The sequence below is a fragment of the Choloepus didactylus genome, chromosome 2, assembly GCF_015220235.1.
Source record: "Choloepus didactylus isolate mChoDid1 chromosome 2, mChoDid1.pri, whole genome shotgun sequence".
NCBI lineage: Eukaryota > Metazoa > Chordata > Mammalia > Pilosa > Megalonychidae > Choloepus > Choloepus didactylus.
The window spans coordinates 17,643,742-17,661,889 of NC_051308.1; the positions used below are offsets into that span (position 1 = coordinate 17,643,742).

At 38.2% G+C, this 18,148-nt stretch overlaps 1 protein-coding gene and 1 non-coding gene across 8 annotated transcripts in view; one reads left to right on the plus strand and one right to left on the minus strand.

Moving 5' to 3' along the window:
* Positions 1-18,148, minus strand: part of PCNX2 (pecanex 2) — a 380,796-nt gene that overhangs the window by 228,614 nt on the left and 134,034 nt on the right. For 6 of the 7 annotated variants that reach the window (XM_037821056.1, XM_037821068.1, XM_037821046.1 and 3 more), the window contains 4 exons: positions 17,422-17,567; positions 10,492-10,645; positions 10,360-10,392; positions 2,495-2,666 (listed from right to left, as the gene is read on the minus strand). In XM_037821056.1, coding sequence (XP_037676984.1) covers positions 2,495-2,666; positions 10,360-10,392; positions 10,492-10,645; positions 17,422-17,567 — 505 coding nt within the window. The remainder of the gene's footprint in view (positions 1-2,494; positions 2,667-10,359; positions 10,393-10,491; positions 10,646-17,421; positions 17,568-18,148) is intronic. The other variant, XM_037821027.1, reaches the window with a different exon arrangement.
* On the plus strand, positions 142-248 carry LOC119528418. The gene has a single exon (XR_005215716.1). It is a non-coding gene; the product is annotated as a U6 spliceosomal RNA (small nuclear RNA).

Here is an 18,148-nt window from a genome sequence, read left to right on the forward strand (position 1 = left end):
GTAGTTGATCTCAAAAGGAAGTTGGGTGAATGAATTTATGAGAAGGCAAAAATGAAGGAAAGCCTTTCCTCCTTTAAATGCATGTGTGTTTGTTCCAATTGATAGAACTTTAAGTACTATTTTTTAAAAAAGTAAAGTGGAGTGTTCGCTTCAGCAGCACATATACTAAAATTGGAACGATACGGAGAAGATTAGCATGGCCCCTGCACAAGGATGACACGCAAATTCGTGAAGCGTTCCATATTTTTAAGATTAAAAAAAAAAAAAAAAAAAAAAAAAAAAAGACATAATGCTGAGCAAAATAAGCCAGGCACAAAAAGAGACATATTGTATGTTACCACTAATGTGGATTCTGTGAAAAATGTACAATGTTTTATACTGTAGAATGTAGGGGACCTAGAGATACCAATTAGTGGAGGGGGAATGATAATCTAATAAGAACAGATAAACTATGGAGGGTAATCTCAATGTTATGGGAATGCTCAGGAATGATTATGGTTTGTAAACTTTCTTGGATATAGTAAGATCATGTTGGAAGCAATAGAGTTATTTTAGGTTTTTTTTTCTCTTATTCCTTTGTTTTCTTAGGGGTTGTTAATTTTCTTGGGGTATGGTAGGAACATGTTGGAAGCAATGTAGTTATTTTAGATTATTTGTTTTTCTTACTCCTCTGTTTGGACATGGTTTATTAATTTTCTTGGGGTATGGTAGGAACATATTGGAAGCAAAGTAATTATTTTAGGTTATTGGTTTTCCTTAATCCATTGCTTTGTTTGAAATGTTGTGGGGTTTTTTTGGTTGTTGTTTTCCTGTTTGTTTTTAATTTTTTGATAAACAAAGTTAAAAAATTGAAAAAAAATCAGTAGAAAAATGGGAGTAAAAACTAAATGACAAATAGGGTGGGATGGGGGGATGGTTTGGGTATTCTCTTTTCACTTTTATTTTTTATTCTTATTCTGATTCTTTCTGATGTAAGGAAAATGTTCAGAAATAGATTGTGGTGATGAACGCGTAACTATATGATCATACTGTGAACAGTTGATTGTATACCATGGATGACTGTATGGTTTGTGAATATATTTCAATAAAACTGAATTAAAAAAAAAAAAAAAGTAAAGTGGAAAAATATCACAAAGTGTATAAGAAAATATTCTTGGGCAGGAGGACACTGACTGAGAGCCTGATCATGGGATATGTTCCTACTTATTTTCAACATTTTTCTTTGTTTTATATTTGAATCCAGACATTCTCCGAAACATGGTGCCAACACTTTGGAATTAAGAAGAGCCTCAGCTCTTTACATGCTTTATCAGGAAGAGAGGTGTTGAGGATGCATGCAAAAGTGACCTTGGGGTGGGTGTAGGAGAGTGACCAGTCTGCTACCAAAACAGCAGGAAGAGGAATGGGGAGATGGTAGTCAGGAAGGGGAGTTATAAGGTAGAATACCCACCAGAGTTTTAACCTATAATGAGCACAAAGAGAGCTGAGGCCATAACTGGGAGCCCTCCCCAATTCCACTAGAGAGATTGAGGGAGCTGTCATGGGGATTGGGGAAAGGATGATGTGGGACCTAATTCTTTGACAGTCTCTTCTCGACTAAGATTTCTAGCTGACAAGGCACAGATCCAGGGATGCTGGCCTTAGCAACCATCCTTTATTAACTCCTTGAGTCAGTGTGATTACAGCCAGTCACACCTGGCTTGCCATCACCAAGAATCCTCAAAGCATCTGGAGACAAGTCTTCAGAATTGCGGGTCAATGCTGGGTAGCCTTTTTGCATAATAACAATAAGAGTAGCTAATACTATGTGCCAGGCACTGTTCTACTACATGTTTAAATATACTCATTCATTTAAAATTTGTAACAACCTATGAAGTGGGTACTATTATTGTCTCCATATTACAGTTAAAGAATTTTGTTCAAGGTCACATATCTAGCAAGTGGCAGAGCTAGGATTCAAATGCAGGGTGTCTGGCTCCAGAGTCCATGCTCTAAACCATGGCAGCATACAGGTCACTTTTAGGCATTTTATATCAAGGAATGCATATAAATGGTGGGAGACCTAAAGGCAAGTGAAGTGTACCATCAGAAGACTGGGTGACCAGAATATCCAGGACTCAACCTAAACTGAGAATCATGACAACTCACGTGTTTCTAGAGCATGTGTGCTGAATGAATTGGGCTGATCCAGTCCTGGCCTGGGGTCCCCGAATGACACCACCCCTTAGGCACCTTAGTAATCCCTGTTCAGATATTTCAGTCCTGCAACATTTTGGTAATGGATATCAAAATCCTTTAGAAAAATTCCATTGCTGGTTTTTTTGGGCTCAGGCTCCCAGGTAGCCTTCTGAAAGTGTGCAAGCCAGGAGGGAAATGCACATTTCTTCATCCAGTATAAGGTAAGGAGGTTTCTCCATTAGGGATTCAGAAGATAAAGAGGAGACATATCCTCCCTCATCCCATATCCTTCCCCACAACCCCAAAGTTAACTCACCTATTAAATGGTCCCTAGCTGATTGCAGGCACCCTGGAGAGAAGAGCTTCAGGCCATAGACAACATAAGTGGGAGGGCGCCTGGCTTTGGCCCCTGCATCAAGAAGCAAAATAAGGCCACACAGCACACAAAAATAGATTGGTCTGCTATAAGTTATGATTTGGTTGTGCCCCTAGGAAATAAACACAATTTCCAAATGGTACCTTTTATTTTGATTAAATGGCAAAAAGCCTCATAGTCAATATCTTATACCATATCATACAACTCATATCATATAATATATTCTCCCTCTCCCCTACCAAAATTTATACACATGAAACATGAGGGGGAAAGGCTGCTGCTTATTCTGTCAAATCAGAATGAGAATATCAAAAGGAACATTATGCCTCTCAGATTCAACAAGATTTACCTTAGAGAAAATCTAGATCCAATTCAGGGCTTCCCGAACACTGAAACTTCCATTTCTATTGCTCATTTCAAGTGAAAAACTAATTTAAGCCATTATTTGTTCTATATGGTCTAACTTGGGCTACACTATTAATAAGAAATAGAATTATGAAGTCGTGGGTTTCAATTTCCTAGTGTCTTAGAAAGCAAGACAATACAGGTACAAAGTTATAAAAGTGATACCTGCAGAGATTACAGAAAATATCTCAGAGAACACAGTAATCTAATTTAAATAACAACAGCTATGCTTATAGTAATTTCCTCTGAGGAGACCAAGTACTTAACAGACATCATCTTAGCAACCACAATTGTTATGAGGAAAAGTAGAAACACTCTTAATTCTTCCCCTTTAAAGGAAGGAAAAATTAAAGAACAGATATAACATCAATTTTCCAGGGCAAAAGCCAACAAAGAATTTATGTCTCACAAATCAATTCATAACATTCAAAACAACCAACAGAAATGAATTAGGGGAGAGAATTCCTTGCTATTCATGAACTACCATGAGTAGAAAATGTAAAGATTAAAGTGATATGGTTTCAGATGTGAATTTTTTTAAAGTCACTGCCTTGAACAGGTTATATTTAGAAATGCAATTTAAATTGCCACTGCTTCTATAATAGAAATGCTTCTAGTCTGAGACCATCTTTTAATAGAAAAGAAAACAGACTGTCCGTGGGGGCTGGCTAGGTTTGGCCCCGAGTCCATGCTCAGTCTTGAAGGAATATGTGCAGTCTTATGAAATTTCCTTTTGAATCCAACTAGGTCATAGATTAATGGATATGGGAATATTTTCTCAGCATTTTAAAAAGTATTGAAACTAAAGCCTAAGTTAAAACCAAATGTAATTCTTATCAGGTAAAAATAAAAATAAATTTGTTGGTATAAATAGCTATCCAGTATACAAATACACATGCACTTGAGACATTTCTTCAAAATGATACCTTTTAGGAAATATAATTAAATAGCTATCTCCTTCTTGTCCTGATTTTTCCTTTTAATAAAAGGTTAAAAATATACTCTCTAGGAATTGAAAGTCCTTGGCCTTGAATGAGTTTGAGATATTATTTTGTAGCTTCTAAGTCAAGGTTAATTTATTGGACATAGAATGATTTCTTTGTATTTTTAATTTAGAAACAGAAATTAAAGTGCACTTACAAAGAGCCTGCCCTCATCACATTTACATTTCACCTCATTTTCCCACACTATATTTTGCATCTCCAGACCATTTTAAGCTTATTGCTAATACATAACACCTAAGTCACTTTTATTTGCCTTGATTCCTAAGAATACATATTAATAAAATTTCCTTACTCTGCAGTCCCTTCTTCCATATACAAGTCAATCATCAAAATCCCTAAGGATTGATTTTTTTTTAAATTTTTCAATAGGAAAATTCCACTCAGTCCTCCAGGCAAAGTCTGATTATGATCTTTTAAAAACTCATTGGCCTATTCCCCATCTGTTTTTTAACCTTAAAACATACCATGGGTGAGCACCAGAGATTTCAGCTGTGGAGCATCTTGCAAGGCTATTTCACAAAGCTGATTTACGGGTGCATTTGGGTTTTCCATCACATGCACCTACATATACAATTTCATGAGCCACATTCTGGTCACAGTGCAGCCAAAAAGTAAGATGAGAGAATCTCACAAAAACCCTGGGAACTGCCCCCTGTAGGGAGCAGAATACCTGTATCTAAGTGACAAGGCCATTCTAGTTATCTGCTTATGAACAAGTGGGATGGTCAAATGCTTTGAACTGTTTTGTTGTTGTTTAAGAAAAAACAAAAGGCAAATGGGGTGCCTGACAGGGTGTTAGAGGACCCAGGGGCAAGAGTGCAGCTGGGCCTTGGAGGGGACTGAACAGTGGACCATAAACAATCAGGCACGGCCACCCTCCCTCAATCTCTCGGCTCAGCTCTACAGCGCCTGCCCACTCCATGCTGCATCCTTTCTGCAGACTGCCTGTCTCTGCTTCCCTCATCCACAGGGCAGGAAGGAGCACACTCACACCTACCGAGTTTATGCATCTTCCAGTCCCAGCCACATTAAGAGGCTCAGCTCAATTTTCAAGACTGCTGTAAAACAATAGCAGCCACTGCTTACTGAGCACTCACCATGAGCCAGACACTGTTCTACTACTTGAAACGCCTTCTCATGGCTAATCCTCCCAATGCTCTAAAAAGTACATGATATTATTTTCAATTTGACAAGAGTAAACTGAGGCATAAAGGTGGAGAAATTTTCCCAAGGCCTCACAGACAGAAAACGTGGCTGAGTAAGGACGTGGCCCCTGGCAGCCTGGCCTGGCCCCAGCATTTTTCTTCCTTTATGGGCCACAACTGGGGGCGATGTGTACGTTTGGCACTGGACTGTCAGCCTCAAGAGCTCAACCTGTCTTCACTAGGTTTCATTCTTAATCATCATTCCTTAAACACATAATGTGGCTGTTACCCATGACAAAAGCAAATACAGAGTATGGGGAAAGCAGTGATGAAAACTTTGGGGTTAACTTTTCCTAAAAGGACTCTGGACCATGAAAGGCCCTCCATACCTAGAGAGTGCACAGAAACAACAGCCTGCTCTGTTCCACCCCTCTGTTGTTGGTCTGTGCCATTATACTTACCTACACTGAATTGCAATCACTAGGGTAAGGGCTTGTTGTTTTATAGTTTCTTAACAATGTAGGTTAATTTACTTAAACATCATCTCCTGGCAGTTGTTAATCATTTCATTTTTGCTTTACTTTTATCGATCCCCTGTCTATTTAGCATCATCCTGGCATTCTGAAACATGCACTTCATTTTCCCTGGCATGTGGACCCCAAAGCAGAAAGGTGGAGGATGCATACCCTCTGTCCTACAAAAAGCTGAACCCGAGCAAAACCCTAGACAGCAAGTATTCTATGACTCAAATACTCACACTTTTTGTTATATAAAGGAATCCAAAATATTTTAGAAGAGACAGAATAGAAGAAAAGCAGTAACCAAAGAAGCAAATAATTCTCAAGAGTTGACTACCAAGATGCTACTTCAGATTAAATATGATGGATATTTGATGAATACTTTAAAATTAAAGAGATAGGCAAATATGTTTCTTTAAACTTAGTTCATAATTTAATTTCAGGGAACAATTTTTTTCATGCCCAACTTCCTAACTCTCAGGTCGGTGAACCTTGCAAATGGGCAGATGCAGTTTCTAACCAAGGAGACACTGAAATGGACATTAAAATTCTCATCAGAGTGATGTACAGGGCGCTGTCCACTCTGCTATCACCAATTTCACATATTTTTCCCACTTCTCTCAGCATTTTCTCCAATGGCAGAGAAAGACTGGGGAAAGAGGGGTCACCTAAATCCTGCCCCTATAGACTGGCAGAGGTTTAGTATATGAGAATCAAAAGAAGGCAATTTGGAACGGCTCATACCTTAAATAGTACTCTTTTGAGCAGAGCAAATATGCAACTAAATAGATGAATATTACTTAACTTTTAATCATGAGCCAATAAAACTAAGCTGCCCTTCTGATTTCTAGGATTGAGAAATTATTTTGTGTCATCCAAAATCATTCCTATGACAGACACTACCTTAGCTAGAGGACCAAGGTTAACATGAACAGTGATAAGGCATGTTGATAGCATGTTCCCTCGATATGACAGGACAAGAATGGCGCTTCACCTCTGCCATCTGCCTTCAAAACCCCACACCACCAGTCTAATCATGAGAAAAACATCAGGCAAAACTCGTTTGAGGGGCAGTGTATAAAACCTCAAGTGATACTCTTCCAAACTGTCAAGGTCATCAAAAGCCAGGAAATTCAGAGAAACTGTCACAGTCAAGAGGAAGCTAAGAAGACAGGGCAGCTAAATGCAATGTGGTGCCCTGGACGGAATCCTGAAACAGGAAAAGGTGACTGGGTAAAAACTTGAGAAATGTAAAAAAGTATGAACTTCAGTTCATTAATTGTGAGAAACATACCATACTAATGCAATACTTTAATAATTGGGAAACTGGCTGTGGGGTATGTGGGAACTTTCTGGATTGTCTTCCCAATTTTTCTTTAAATCTAAAACTGTTCTAAAATTAAAAGTTTGTTTAAAGAATCATTCTCAATGATTTTTATATAACCTATAGTGGATACCAAATGTCTTCATTGTATATTAGTGACAGCTAATTGAATAGAACACATAACAAATTACAGCCCTAGCTCTTTGGGGTTTGTACTACAAGCAAGGCAACAAGACAAATACACAGAGCGGGGGAAAGAGAAGCAAACATTTACAGAGGTTTTATCATATTCTAGGCACTGCGCTGGGCACATTGTATATTTTGCCCAATTAACTCTCTACCAAATCCAACTGAGGTTATTATTATCCATATTTTTACCCACCTCCCACCCCCCGACCCCCCAAAAAAACGTCAAAATTTGTTAGGTGCTTCCTCAAGAGCCAAATACTGTGCTAAGCACCTGACATGCATTATCTCATTTAATTCTCCTTACAATTCTGTTCTATTATTTCCTCTTTTACTGGTGATAAGCCTGAGATTCAGAGAGGTAACTTTCCTAAGACCCCATAGCTGATCCATGGTAGGGTTGGATTCAAATACCAAAGCCTATACTTCTCAATTATCCCAGCATTTCTCAATGTATGATCTAAGATCACCTGCACCATAATCACTTGGCAGGCAGTAAGGAAGTGGAGGTGGGGGAGTGGGGGTGGATATGGGAGGGGGGAGGGGTATTAAAATGCAGATTCCTGGATGCTGTTCCTGATAAGCTGACTCACAATCTCTGTAGCTGGCTGATGAATCAGCCTCTGACTCAGGCCTCAGTACAGGTAATTCCCATGCACACAGGCGATTCCTAGCACACAGGAGAGGCCTGTGCACACAGATGATTCCCGTGCACACAGGTATAGGGGATGCCCAGGCACGCAGGGGAGGCCAAACACAATACTCCAGTTTTTTGTTGTCCCTCAGACAGGCTACTGAATTTTGCTTTCTCGATTATTATTAGCAGTTATTGTTGGTTAGACTGGCTTTGAATAGATAACTATTGATCATAAACAATGTAGGGGCAGAATATATGGCTTTAAATTATGCTCATTTACTATATAGTCAGTCTTTGACCCTCAGATTTCTTCCAGTATCTTCCCACCCACCTCACCCCCATTTTTTTGAAGTTCTCCAAAGCCTGGTTTTTTGTTTGTTTGTTTGTTTAGGATCAAACTGATTGCTTTCTGGCCCAGGGTCTATTGTAACACATCTATTAGCATGGCATTATTAATTCTGCATTCAACACCAAATACACAGAGTGCTATATCATGCAAAAATTTTATTTTTATTTGGCTATCTTCTGATTTTAACAACTGGTTTATAATTTTCTATCTGTATTCCTTGTAGGAAGCAAAGAAGAAAAGTCAGTCAATCACCAATTCAGCAAGAATTGACTGAATTTATTAAAAGCCCCCTCCCCCCCCCAAATGCACAAAGTAATGGAGTTTGAAAAGCAGTTTGGCAGCTTTGACAGGCCTGCATGAATGAAAATTTAGCCAGGACAAGAGACAGATGCAGGCTTAAGAACCATCTCTGTGCCCCAAACCTTGTTTCACTCTCTTCACCATCTCTTTTTTGAAGTTTTCTCATCTACAAATGGAGAAAATAAATCTGCCTTCTAAATACCCACATGGTTCAGTAAGAGAAAATATTTATATCTCTCATATTTTCTTTCTTCATTAGATCTGTTAGAGAAATGCCAACCCCAAACAGAGACTAATCTACTTAGAAATCTGTGTAAAGCAAATTAATTACTGCAATAAACTAGTTAGCTGTCTAACTATGTCTTACTACGACAGCAAGAAAAGTCATTTCCTACCATCTCACTGTTAACATGCTAGCTCATAAAAAAGTAATAGTAGTTTGATCTATTCATCTAGAAACTAGAAAAAATAACTCCAGTTTAGAGCAGAGACACAGAGGTCATAGAAACGGACATTACAAATCCTCAAGGATTACGGCAGCTATAGTCACCATCTGCTTTTACTAGCACATTCTGCATTATTTCTGAAAGTACACGTAGGAAATGAATGTTTAACAGCATATAACACCCCTCCCCCAAGTCACCCAGAAAAATACTATCCCTGAGGTGCAACTGCTAGAAAGGAGGGTACACAGAAGCAGAATAATGGTTGATGTGGCATCTAGGGTGGCCTTGAATAAAAAATTTCAGAACTGCACATCACCACTCATGCCACCTAACCCAGATTTCTGATGGTAATCACAACAATACATCTTAATACTCTAATTATGCTGCTGCTACTTATCTTGACATTCAGACTCTGGGATAAAAGAAGATGTATTATATGTAAACCAATTATGGGGAACAGAGGAATTTAATAAGATAGCAACTTATGCCATGTGATAGTCCAATTATAAGCTTTTCCTAATTACAGAGTTAAATATGAGCTATCAGAGATTTAAAAATCAGTCCTAAATCCTGGATATGAATTTTTTAAAAGCACAACATTAGGGATGAGCAAACTTTCCTTCATTGGAAGGGTTTGGCAGGGGCCCACCGGAGCTTACCATAACAAAGGAAAGCAGGTTGCTCAAAGAGCTGAGGCATCCACCTTCCAGTGGATCAGTACAAAGGCATTTGGCTGGGGCACTGCGGGGGTAGTATCAGGCCCTGCCCCAGCACTCCACTGCAGATGAGGTGGAGGGCAGAGGATCCAGGAAACTGCATGTGCTGCAGAGCTCACTGAAGAATGCCATGTCACAGGTCAACATCAGTGAGCCCACAATCCCAGTCACAAATTAGTCCAGAATTACGGGGATGAAAGGTAACAATATACTCAAAATTGTGGAATAACAAAAGATCAGCTTCACGTAAAAAGGAACTAATAATTCGTGCTTATATAACTAATATTACTAATAATAACAGCTAACATTTATTGATCAATTTCTATGTTCTAAGTTCTATTTTAAACACATTACATGGATTATTTCATTTAATCTTCATACCACTGTATGAGATAGGCATTATTATTACCCTTTTGTAAATTTAGGAAAACTGAGGCATAGAGAGGACAAAGTATCAAGCTCAGGGTCAAACATTCAAGACATAAAAGGAACCAGGAAACAAACCCTACGACCTCATTCCAGAGTCTGCAGTCTTACACACTAGGCTTTCCTTGCATGAATCCAGAAAAGTCCCTACACACACATACACTCTCTCTCCATCCCTTGACTGCCATCCATGCCACATTTCTCAGTTCCAACCTCAATTTGGCCACCATGTATTATACATCTATTTGACATTCTCACTATATTTTACCTTTTGAATAGCTTTTGGACTTTTCCCTGTCTTCAATATGAATATACAAGATAAGCTACTTGCCTGTATTTTGCAACTTACATGTATTGGTGAGGCAGGGTCAGGCTGAACACTCTAAAACACAAATCAGAAGTGTCTGTGTCATCGTCTTATGATTTCAAGGATACATTAGTGAGAGCACATGTTACTGGTAAGAATTAGGTGTGATCTTGCCTTTAACAGGGAATACTGGCAGCTGGACATGACAAGGCAGAAGAGGAGAACCCACATATCTTTGCAAAAGCCTTGGTTCAATGTTAGAAATCCGAGTAGAGAAACCAGGACAATGAGTAAAATAGACAGCACATTTTCCTTGACGTCTTCAGTTCTGTGTAAAATAAATAAACACAACAAAACAAAAAGTAAATAAAAGGTATGTTTCTCTATTTTAAACAGAGTCTGAAAAGGGTTACAGTGATGGCAAAGCAATCATCTGAAGCACGCCTTTAGATTTGGTAACATGATTTTAAGGTTTCTTCCTTTCTTTCCTTACTGCTGTACTGCGTAAACAAAATCCATAATTTAATCCCAGATTTCTGTTTTCTAAACAAATTAAATATAACCTCATTGGATTTCCTTGGCCACTGAACTGGTTTTACTGGGAAAAGACAGTTAGCCATTCCATCCAAAACAATGGACTATGTTTCAAATAAAGAACTTTGCCGGCTCCTTTAAATGTAAAGGGAGGGAGGGTGAATTAACAAACACCTGGCTAAAGTAGGAACTCATTTCCAGATACAAGCTCTGTAGCCAGATTTTGCTGCCTAGCTTCAGAAGCCAGCGAGCTCCTGCCAGAGAACTGAGGAATCAGAGTCCAGATAGTGCTGAGGGCTGACTGAGGTTGAGTCATGACCCTAAACAGTAACCAAACAGTCTCAATGGGTGATTTTCTCTTGTGGGACTCAGCAGAAGAGGCATAGGATAGAGGCAAGCTCATCCAGGGGTAGAGCTTTACCAGATGCATGTGTGAAGGCATAAGGTAGGGAGTTTTAGGATGTTGAGAAGAAAGGGCTGAAGGTCTGGATCGTGGAACCTAAGCAGGATGGGAGAGAACTGAAGACAGAAAGGGCTGTGGATGGGAGAAAGTAGAGATGGGTCAAAGGACTAGACCTGTTTGGGGAACATCTGAGGGAGTAAGAAGGGAGGATATGGAAGTTTGAGCAGATTAGGACTTCAGAGGCTATGGGATGGCAAGAAGCAGGTGACCCTAAGGGAAAGAGTGTCTGAAATGGAAGAATGAAATGGATGGCATGGAAGACGAGGCCATGGAACTAAGAACCCAGGGTTCCAATAGGTCATTCACAACAATTCTGAGTATATGTTTTTCCTCACCAATTTTTGCTTATGTACATATTTGTCTCCATCATTAAATTATCTTCTTTTGACAAGGACAATTGGCTCCTTCATGCCTGGCACTTAGGCATTCCTAAACATTTTTTAAATGAATGAATAAATGAGTGAATAAATGCTCTGAAGCTAGAACCTAAGTCTAATACTGATGTTTGATGACTTTTAATAGCTAAAGAGGATGAGAGAGCTACAACTAATGAAAAAAGTTTTGAGGTAACACAATTAATTGCATGAATCATTTGGAAGGAGGCTTTATATATGATTATAGATATATATAGAGAGAGATGTATACACACACATACACACATATACATACACACACAAAAACTGTTTCAGAGATTCAGAAAAACAGATGACAACAGTAAATAAACAATGTTTTGAGCTGGGCCTGCAAAGAATATATCATTGAGCTTACCAGAAAGAGGAGAACAGGAATCTCTGGACTAACAGCAAGGAAATAGAAAAGAAGGAGCTGTTTGGTTGGATTGGATTACAGCTAACATACTAAGGAATAACAGAATACAAGGTGGAAAAATAACAGAGCTGTATACAGATATGAAGTATTCAGATATTATGATGCTCACATTGAAAAAAAACTTTTGGAGAAACCAAAACACATTTGATGAAAGAGGAAATTTGTGCTTTTATTTTATACTATGCATTCTTTATAGAATTAAATATGTTTTGTTAGTTCGGGTCCATATAATTCATTATGTATTCCTCAGTTTTTCATAACATTTTGATATATACTTAAAAATATTTAAAGGCCTTGGAAATAAGACAAAAAATTTCAATGGAAAAAAATACTCACAAAACTTTTCCTATCTAGAGAAAATAATAAAGTCCCTAAAAAGTATTTCCCCCAGGTATTCCTCCACCAGGGCTCTATCTCTACCTCCAGCTCACCATCACCCCCAATTCTGGTTCATCATGTTTCTACATTTAAATATTAGGTTAAGAAGTTTACTCATTGGACAAGGAATATCATGACTAAGGCTTTATTTTAGAAAAACTTATTTGACAGAGGTTTACAGAATGCACTATAAGGGACAGAGAATGATGCACAGATAAAAAACAATCTAAAGGAGAGGTAATAGTCTGTGAAAGTGACATGACACACTGACTTTAAGACACAATACAAGGAGAGGCAGAAAGGACACATAATTCATGATTTTGTATAGTGAAGACTTGATTGAAAGAATAAAGATGATTCCTTGATTTCAATCTGGGGATAAAAGAATAATGGCGGAATCCGTGGCAAAAACCAGGAAGGAGATTTGATTTGCAAAGAGGAGTAAATTGATTCATTCAATCATTCAACACAAGTGATCAGCACTGCTCTAGATAGATCAATGAACAAAACTTAACCCTGCCTTTGTACAGAGAAGTGACATAAAATAAGTAATAAGCATAAAAAATAAGCATATAGTATTTGAAGAAAAAAGTACAATAGAAAAAATGGAAAAGCAAGGTAAGAGGAAAGTATGCCCCAGAAGCTGTTGCAATTTCAAACATGAAGGCCAGGATTGGCCTTATTTAGAAGTAACATGGAGCAGAGGTTTAAAAAGTGAGAGGTTGGGCATGTAGATACCTGAGGAAGAGCATTCCAGACAGATAGAATGGCCGATGCAAAGAGTTCCTGTCATGGTTGGAGAACAGAAAGGCCAGTGAGGGTGGAGAAGAGTCAGTGATAGTAGTAGGAGGCAAGATCAGAGAGGTAATGAGTGGCTGGATCATGGAGTACCTGTAGGCATTGTGAGGGCTTTGGCTTTCATTCTGAGTGAAATGGGGAGCCACTGTAGGGTTGAAAGTAGAGCAGTGACATTTTAAGAGCTTCACTTTGTTGTGTTAAGAACAATCTGTAGGGAGAATGGTAGAAGCAGGGAGAGTAGTGAAGATGCTATCGCAGTAACGTGGATGAGAGTTGACAGTCGCTCAGACCAGGGTGGTAACATTAAAGGTAGAACGATACAGTGGATACATTTGGAAGGAACATTGAACACGATTTCCTATGACAGACTGATTGTGGGGTGTGAAAGGAAGAAGACTCAAGATGACTTCAAGAGTTTTAGCCTGAGGAACTGAAAGGATGGGGCTGTCATTAGTGGAGATGGGGAAGACTGCGGATGAAGCAGGTTTGGGAGCAGGTAAAGATAAAGAGCTCAGTCTTGGACTAGGATCATGAGATGCCAATTTGGTAATTAGATATACAAGTCTAGAATTCAAGAAAGGGATCAAGTTTGGAGATACAAACCTGAGAGCCATCGGCATATTGATGGTATTTAAAGCCATTAAACTGAATGAAATCACCAGAGAAGAGAGCGCAGATAGATAAAGAAAAAAGACTGAGAGCTATACAGCACCAGGGGACTCCAGCATTAGAGCTTAGAAAGGAAGAAGAACCCACAAAAAGTGACTGTGAAAGTGACCAGCAAGGTAGAAGGAAAACCAAGAGAGTCCTGTGTCCTGGAAGCCAAAAAAAGAAAGATACCAAAAAGGTGGGGGAAATCAATTCTGCCAAATGCTGCAGATGGGCCTAGTAAGATAAGAACTGAAAAGTGTTTATTGTATTTAGCAATGTGAGGGTCACTGTTGACCTTGACAAGGGCAATTTCAATGGTGTATTGGGACAGAGGAGCCTGATTAGAGAATGGGAGGAGAGAAACTTGAAAAGCAATTCATCAAGGAGTTTTGCTGCAAAGGGGAGCACAGAAATGGGACATTAGCTGATAGAAAAGTGGGATCAAGAGAGGATTTTTAAAGATGGGAGAAATAAGAGCATGTTCTGATGATGATGATGTATGTGGCTAGTTCTTTCTCATAGTTTGTATCTCAGTTTACGTGTTACCTCCTCAGAAAAGCCTTTCCCAACAACTCATTCAATGCCAGTGTTCCTCCTCCCCCAGTTTCCTTTACCACTGATCTTTATGTGTTTCTTTCATGATACAGTTTGCTATTTTAGCCCATCTCCCCCAGTAGAATGCAAGCTCCATGAGGGCAAGGGCCATGCTCATTTGTCCATCACTCTATACCCAGTGTCCACTAGAACTGAGCATGGAGTAGGTGCCTGAGTAAATATCTGATGGATGGATGGATGAAATGATGAAATGATGTACCAATGGCAGCTTCTTATTTAAGATGTCAAAATGATAGAATTAGATAAATGAAAATAAAACCTAAGTGTTTTGCAGGAAGGGGTAACAGTCAAACAGAATAAAAAGAGAAAATAAGCAAGGAGGACAGGGCGATCCAAAAATACATAAGGAGAATGGATGGAGAACTAAAGGCAAACAGAAGAGGCTACAATTATAGGAACCATATAGGCACTACTGAGAGAATAAAGAACTTTTCAGGGAAGATCAGCTTGAATATAAGAGAAAAGTTGAAAAATGTTAGGCAGAAGGCATTAACCTTTGGGAGTTTATAGTGATAATTAGTTCAATTTCAGTGCTTGTTATCCCCAAATTTCTTCTACTTCCTAACCAATCCTTACAATTTGTTTTCCGTTACGCGTATTTTTTCTTTCTAAATGTTAAACTTTGGCAGTTTGAGTTCTATAACACTTGGGTGACATTAGATATAATGTGACCCACTGCGCATCAAAGGTAATTTATGTATGCCTTTTGAAATAAAAATTTAGGTATCATAATAAAAATTTTAGAATTTATTGCAGAAAGTCGTTTTCTTAAATAGGCCTTTCAGAACATAAATGTCATAATTAAGAAGATGAGTTACTATATATTGTATTCAAAGGCTACACTAGAATGGTGGCTTCTTAAGTCTGGGAATCTGTATTTTTATGAAGTTCTCCAATGATTCTGAAGAACATCCCCATTTGGTGATTACATTCTCCTTGCAATGGTCCCAAACAGCTAGGTTTTTCCAGCTTAGTGTTTTCTTCCTCCTCCTCTGCAGTCAGCTATGGGTTCATGCAGCCCCTTTTCCCTCTTTTAATTGACCGTGTATTGGAAAACTAGATCTCCAAGCCAGGAAGTAGTTTACAAAAAGTAGGCTTATATGGGCTCTGAATGAAGGACATTGTCTCTTATGAATTAAGGGTCCAAATTTTAGGGCCTGCATTTAGTGACACTAAATGCAAGTTAGTGTCAAATTGCATTTGACAAGATCTTCGACTACCCTGATCTTATTTTATTTTTTATTTATTTTTCCCTTCTTTCTGAGTTCTGAGCCACAGTCCAGGTAATAATAATAACAGCAAACAATATATAAAGAATTATTTCTATGTGTTGAATTGATTTAATCTGCACAACCAACCTACGAGATTGTCTCCTCTTAACAGATAGGAAACTGAGGCACAGAGAGGTTTCATAGCCATCTTAAGATCATGGCATAAGTAAACAGAGGGGGCTGGCTTTGAATCCCAAAGGCCAGACTCAAAGCCCTGGACTTGCCAGTGCCAGCTAAGGGATCAATAAATAAGAGAGTGGGGTTGCCTCTAGGTCACCTCTGAATACAAAATTCTAAAACCTACTGAGACTTGTAAGGAAGCGATTAAAACAGCAAAGCTATAAACATTTTACAAACTGCAATAATCTTCTTCATCATCCTGTTTTAGTCCTTAATTGGATTTTCAGTTAAGTTTTTTGTCACCAAATGGATTTTAAAATAACAAAACAGATAACTACAGCAACATTTGCTTTTAATATGAAAGAATAACCTGAGCTATTCTTTTTAAACAGAATTCTTTTTTAATAGAAAAAATTGTGATTTCCAAAAACTACCTCATCTAAACAGAATACATTATCTTGAATTGTTAGCTAAGCTAAACATGGAATGTTCATTTTAAGTGTGTGCCCTTGGGTAACATAGTGTTGTTAGAAGTCCCATTATAACCCCATTTCCTGACTGGTAGGTCCTGAAATTTACTGTTGTGATTTTGCATGACTATAGTTTCCGAGTATGTGATCACACCATTGAAGACATTACTATAACAAGTAGTCGCTAGGGGACCAACTACAGCAAGGCAGGCAACCAGCCTTTACATTGCCCCACTGGCTGGCATTTAACTGTGAAAACTCAACATTTGCTTGTGACAGCATTAGTAACAACATCTTGAATTTTCAAACCAACATTCTGCTCAGAATTACACGGCTCTTGAAGATCATAATATTGCCCTTTGCTATTCCTGAGGGAGGGGAGGCTAGAAACAAGAGAGTCCCATTTCCATCACACTTTAACCAACCATAACCTCCCCTCACCTCCCTCCCCACCTAGTAAGCACATTTCCAAACCCACAATGTATTATCTTGAGGAACCATGTGAAAAGGAAGTGAGAAAGAGTAAAGGGTAAAGGAAAATTTAACATTCAAAATCAGTACACAGCATAACCAAAGTGAGAAATTAGAATTAAAGTTGTCCAGGGAAGAACTAGAAATCACCCCACTTCATCTTTCCTCCTCTCCCCAGGCCCAGCATGGCAGCCTTAAGCTACCTAATGAGAGCCTCAGGCTTTGCTACAAAAATGTCTTACCCATGTGGTAAGCCACATATACATGAAAGCTTAATATTGCCCCCAAAGCTAACCTTAAATCAAAACCATGTTGCTCATTTTCATTTCTAAAGACAGTTTTGTTTCTTTGTTAATTTAAAGTTTTCAGTATCTTACTGCTTAGAAGAGGGTCTGCAGCACGAGAGGTATACGCTTTGAAAACATGCCATGGAACCTTGGCAGGTGCATACTGTTAAGCCCCCATTGTGTCTTTAAATTGTACATTTGCATGCTCAGCTGCTTACCGATCTAGTAATGCCAACAAGGTAAGTCGATCATACCACACTTTAATCCACTTGCCAGGGAAAATGATGAATTTGTAAAACTGCTCTCGGTTAAATTTTCCTTGTGTTGAAGAAGATGATGAGTTTTCCAGGTCTTGACTCAGATGCTTTTAGATACCAAAAGAAACAACAGAAGAAAGGTTTCATATTGACATGCTATTGTCATAAATATATATCACCATGTAAAAATACAAAAATTTAATATTCAAATTAAATAATGTAATCCAACATATTTCAATAACATAAGTAGTTTAAGAAAAGGATAAGGATCAACAAAAGGGTCTTTCTTATCAAAACATTTCAATTCCATTATAATGTACCATTAAAATTATGTCACTCATCATATCAAAATACTATTATTAGCTAAGACCAAGAAACTGTCATGAAAAGTAATTTTTAAGAAAGATAAGAACTCAACAAAAGATCTTTTAGGACTTCAGTTTTCGAAACATAAATATTTAAAGTTCAAAACATAAATATTTAAAGTTCATTAAAACTAAAAGATTTTCATTGACAATATCTAAGTCATTGGTGAGACCTACTATGAGAAAAATTGACATATTTATAGAAAAAAATTCTAAATTAGAAAAAATTCTAAACCAGTAAAATTTAATCTGGGGAGTTTTAATCCCAGATAAAAAAATTTATCCCCAATTCTGATTGGCTCTAATCCAGCAGAGAAGAATTC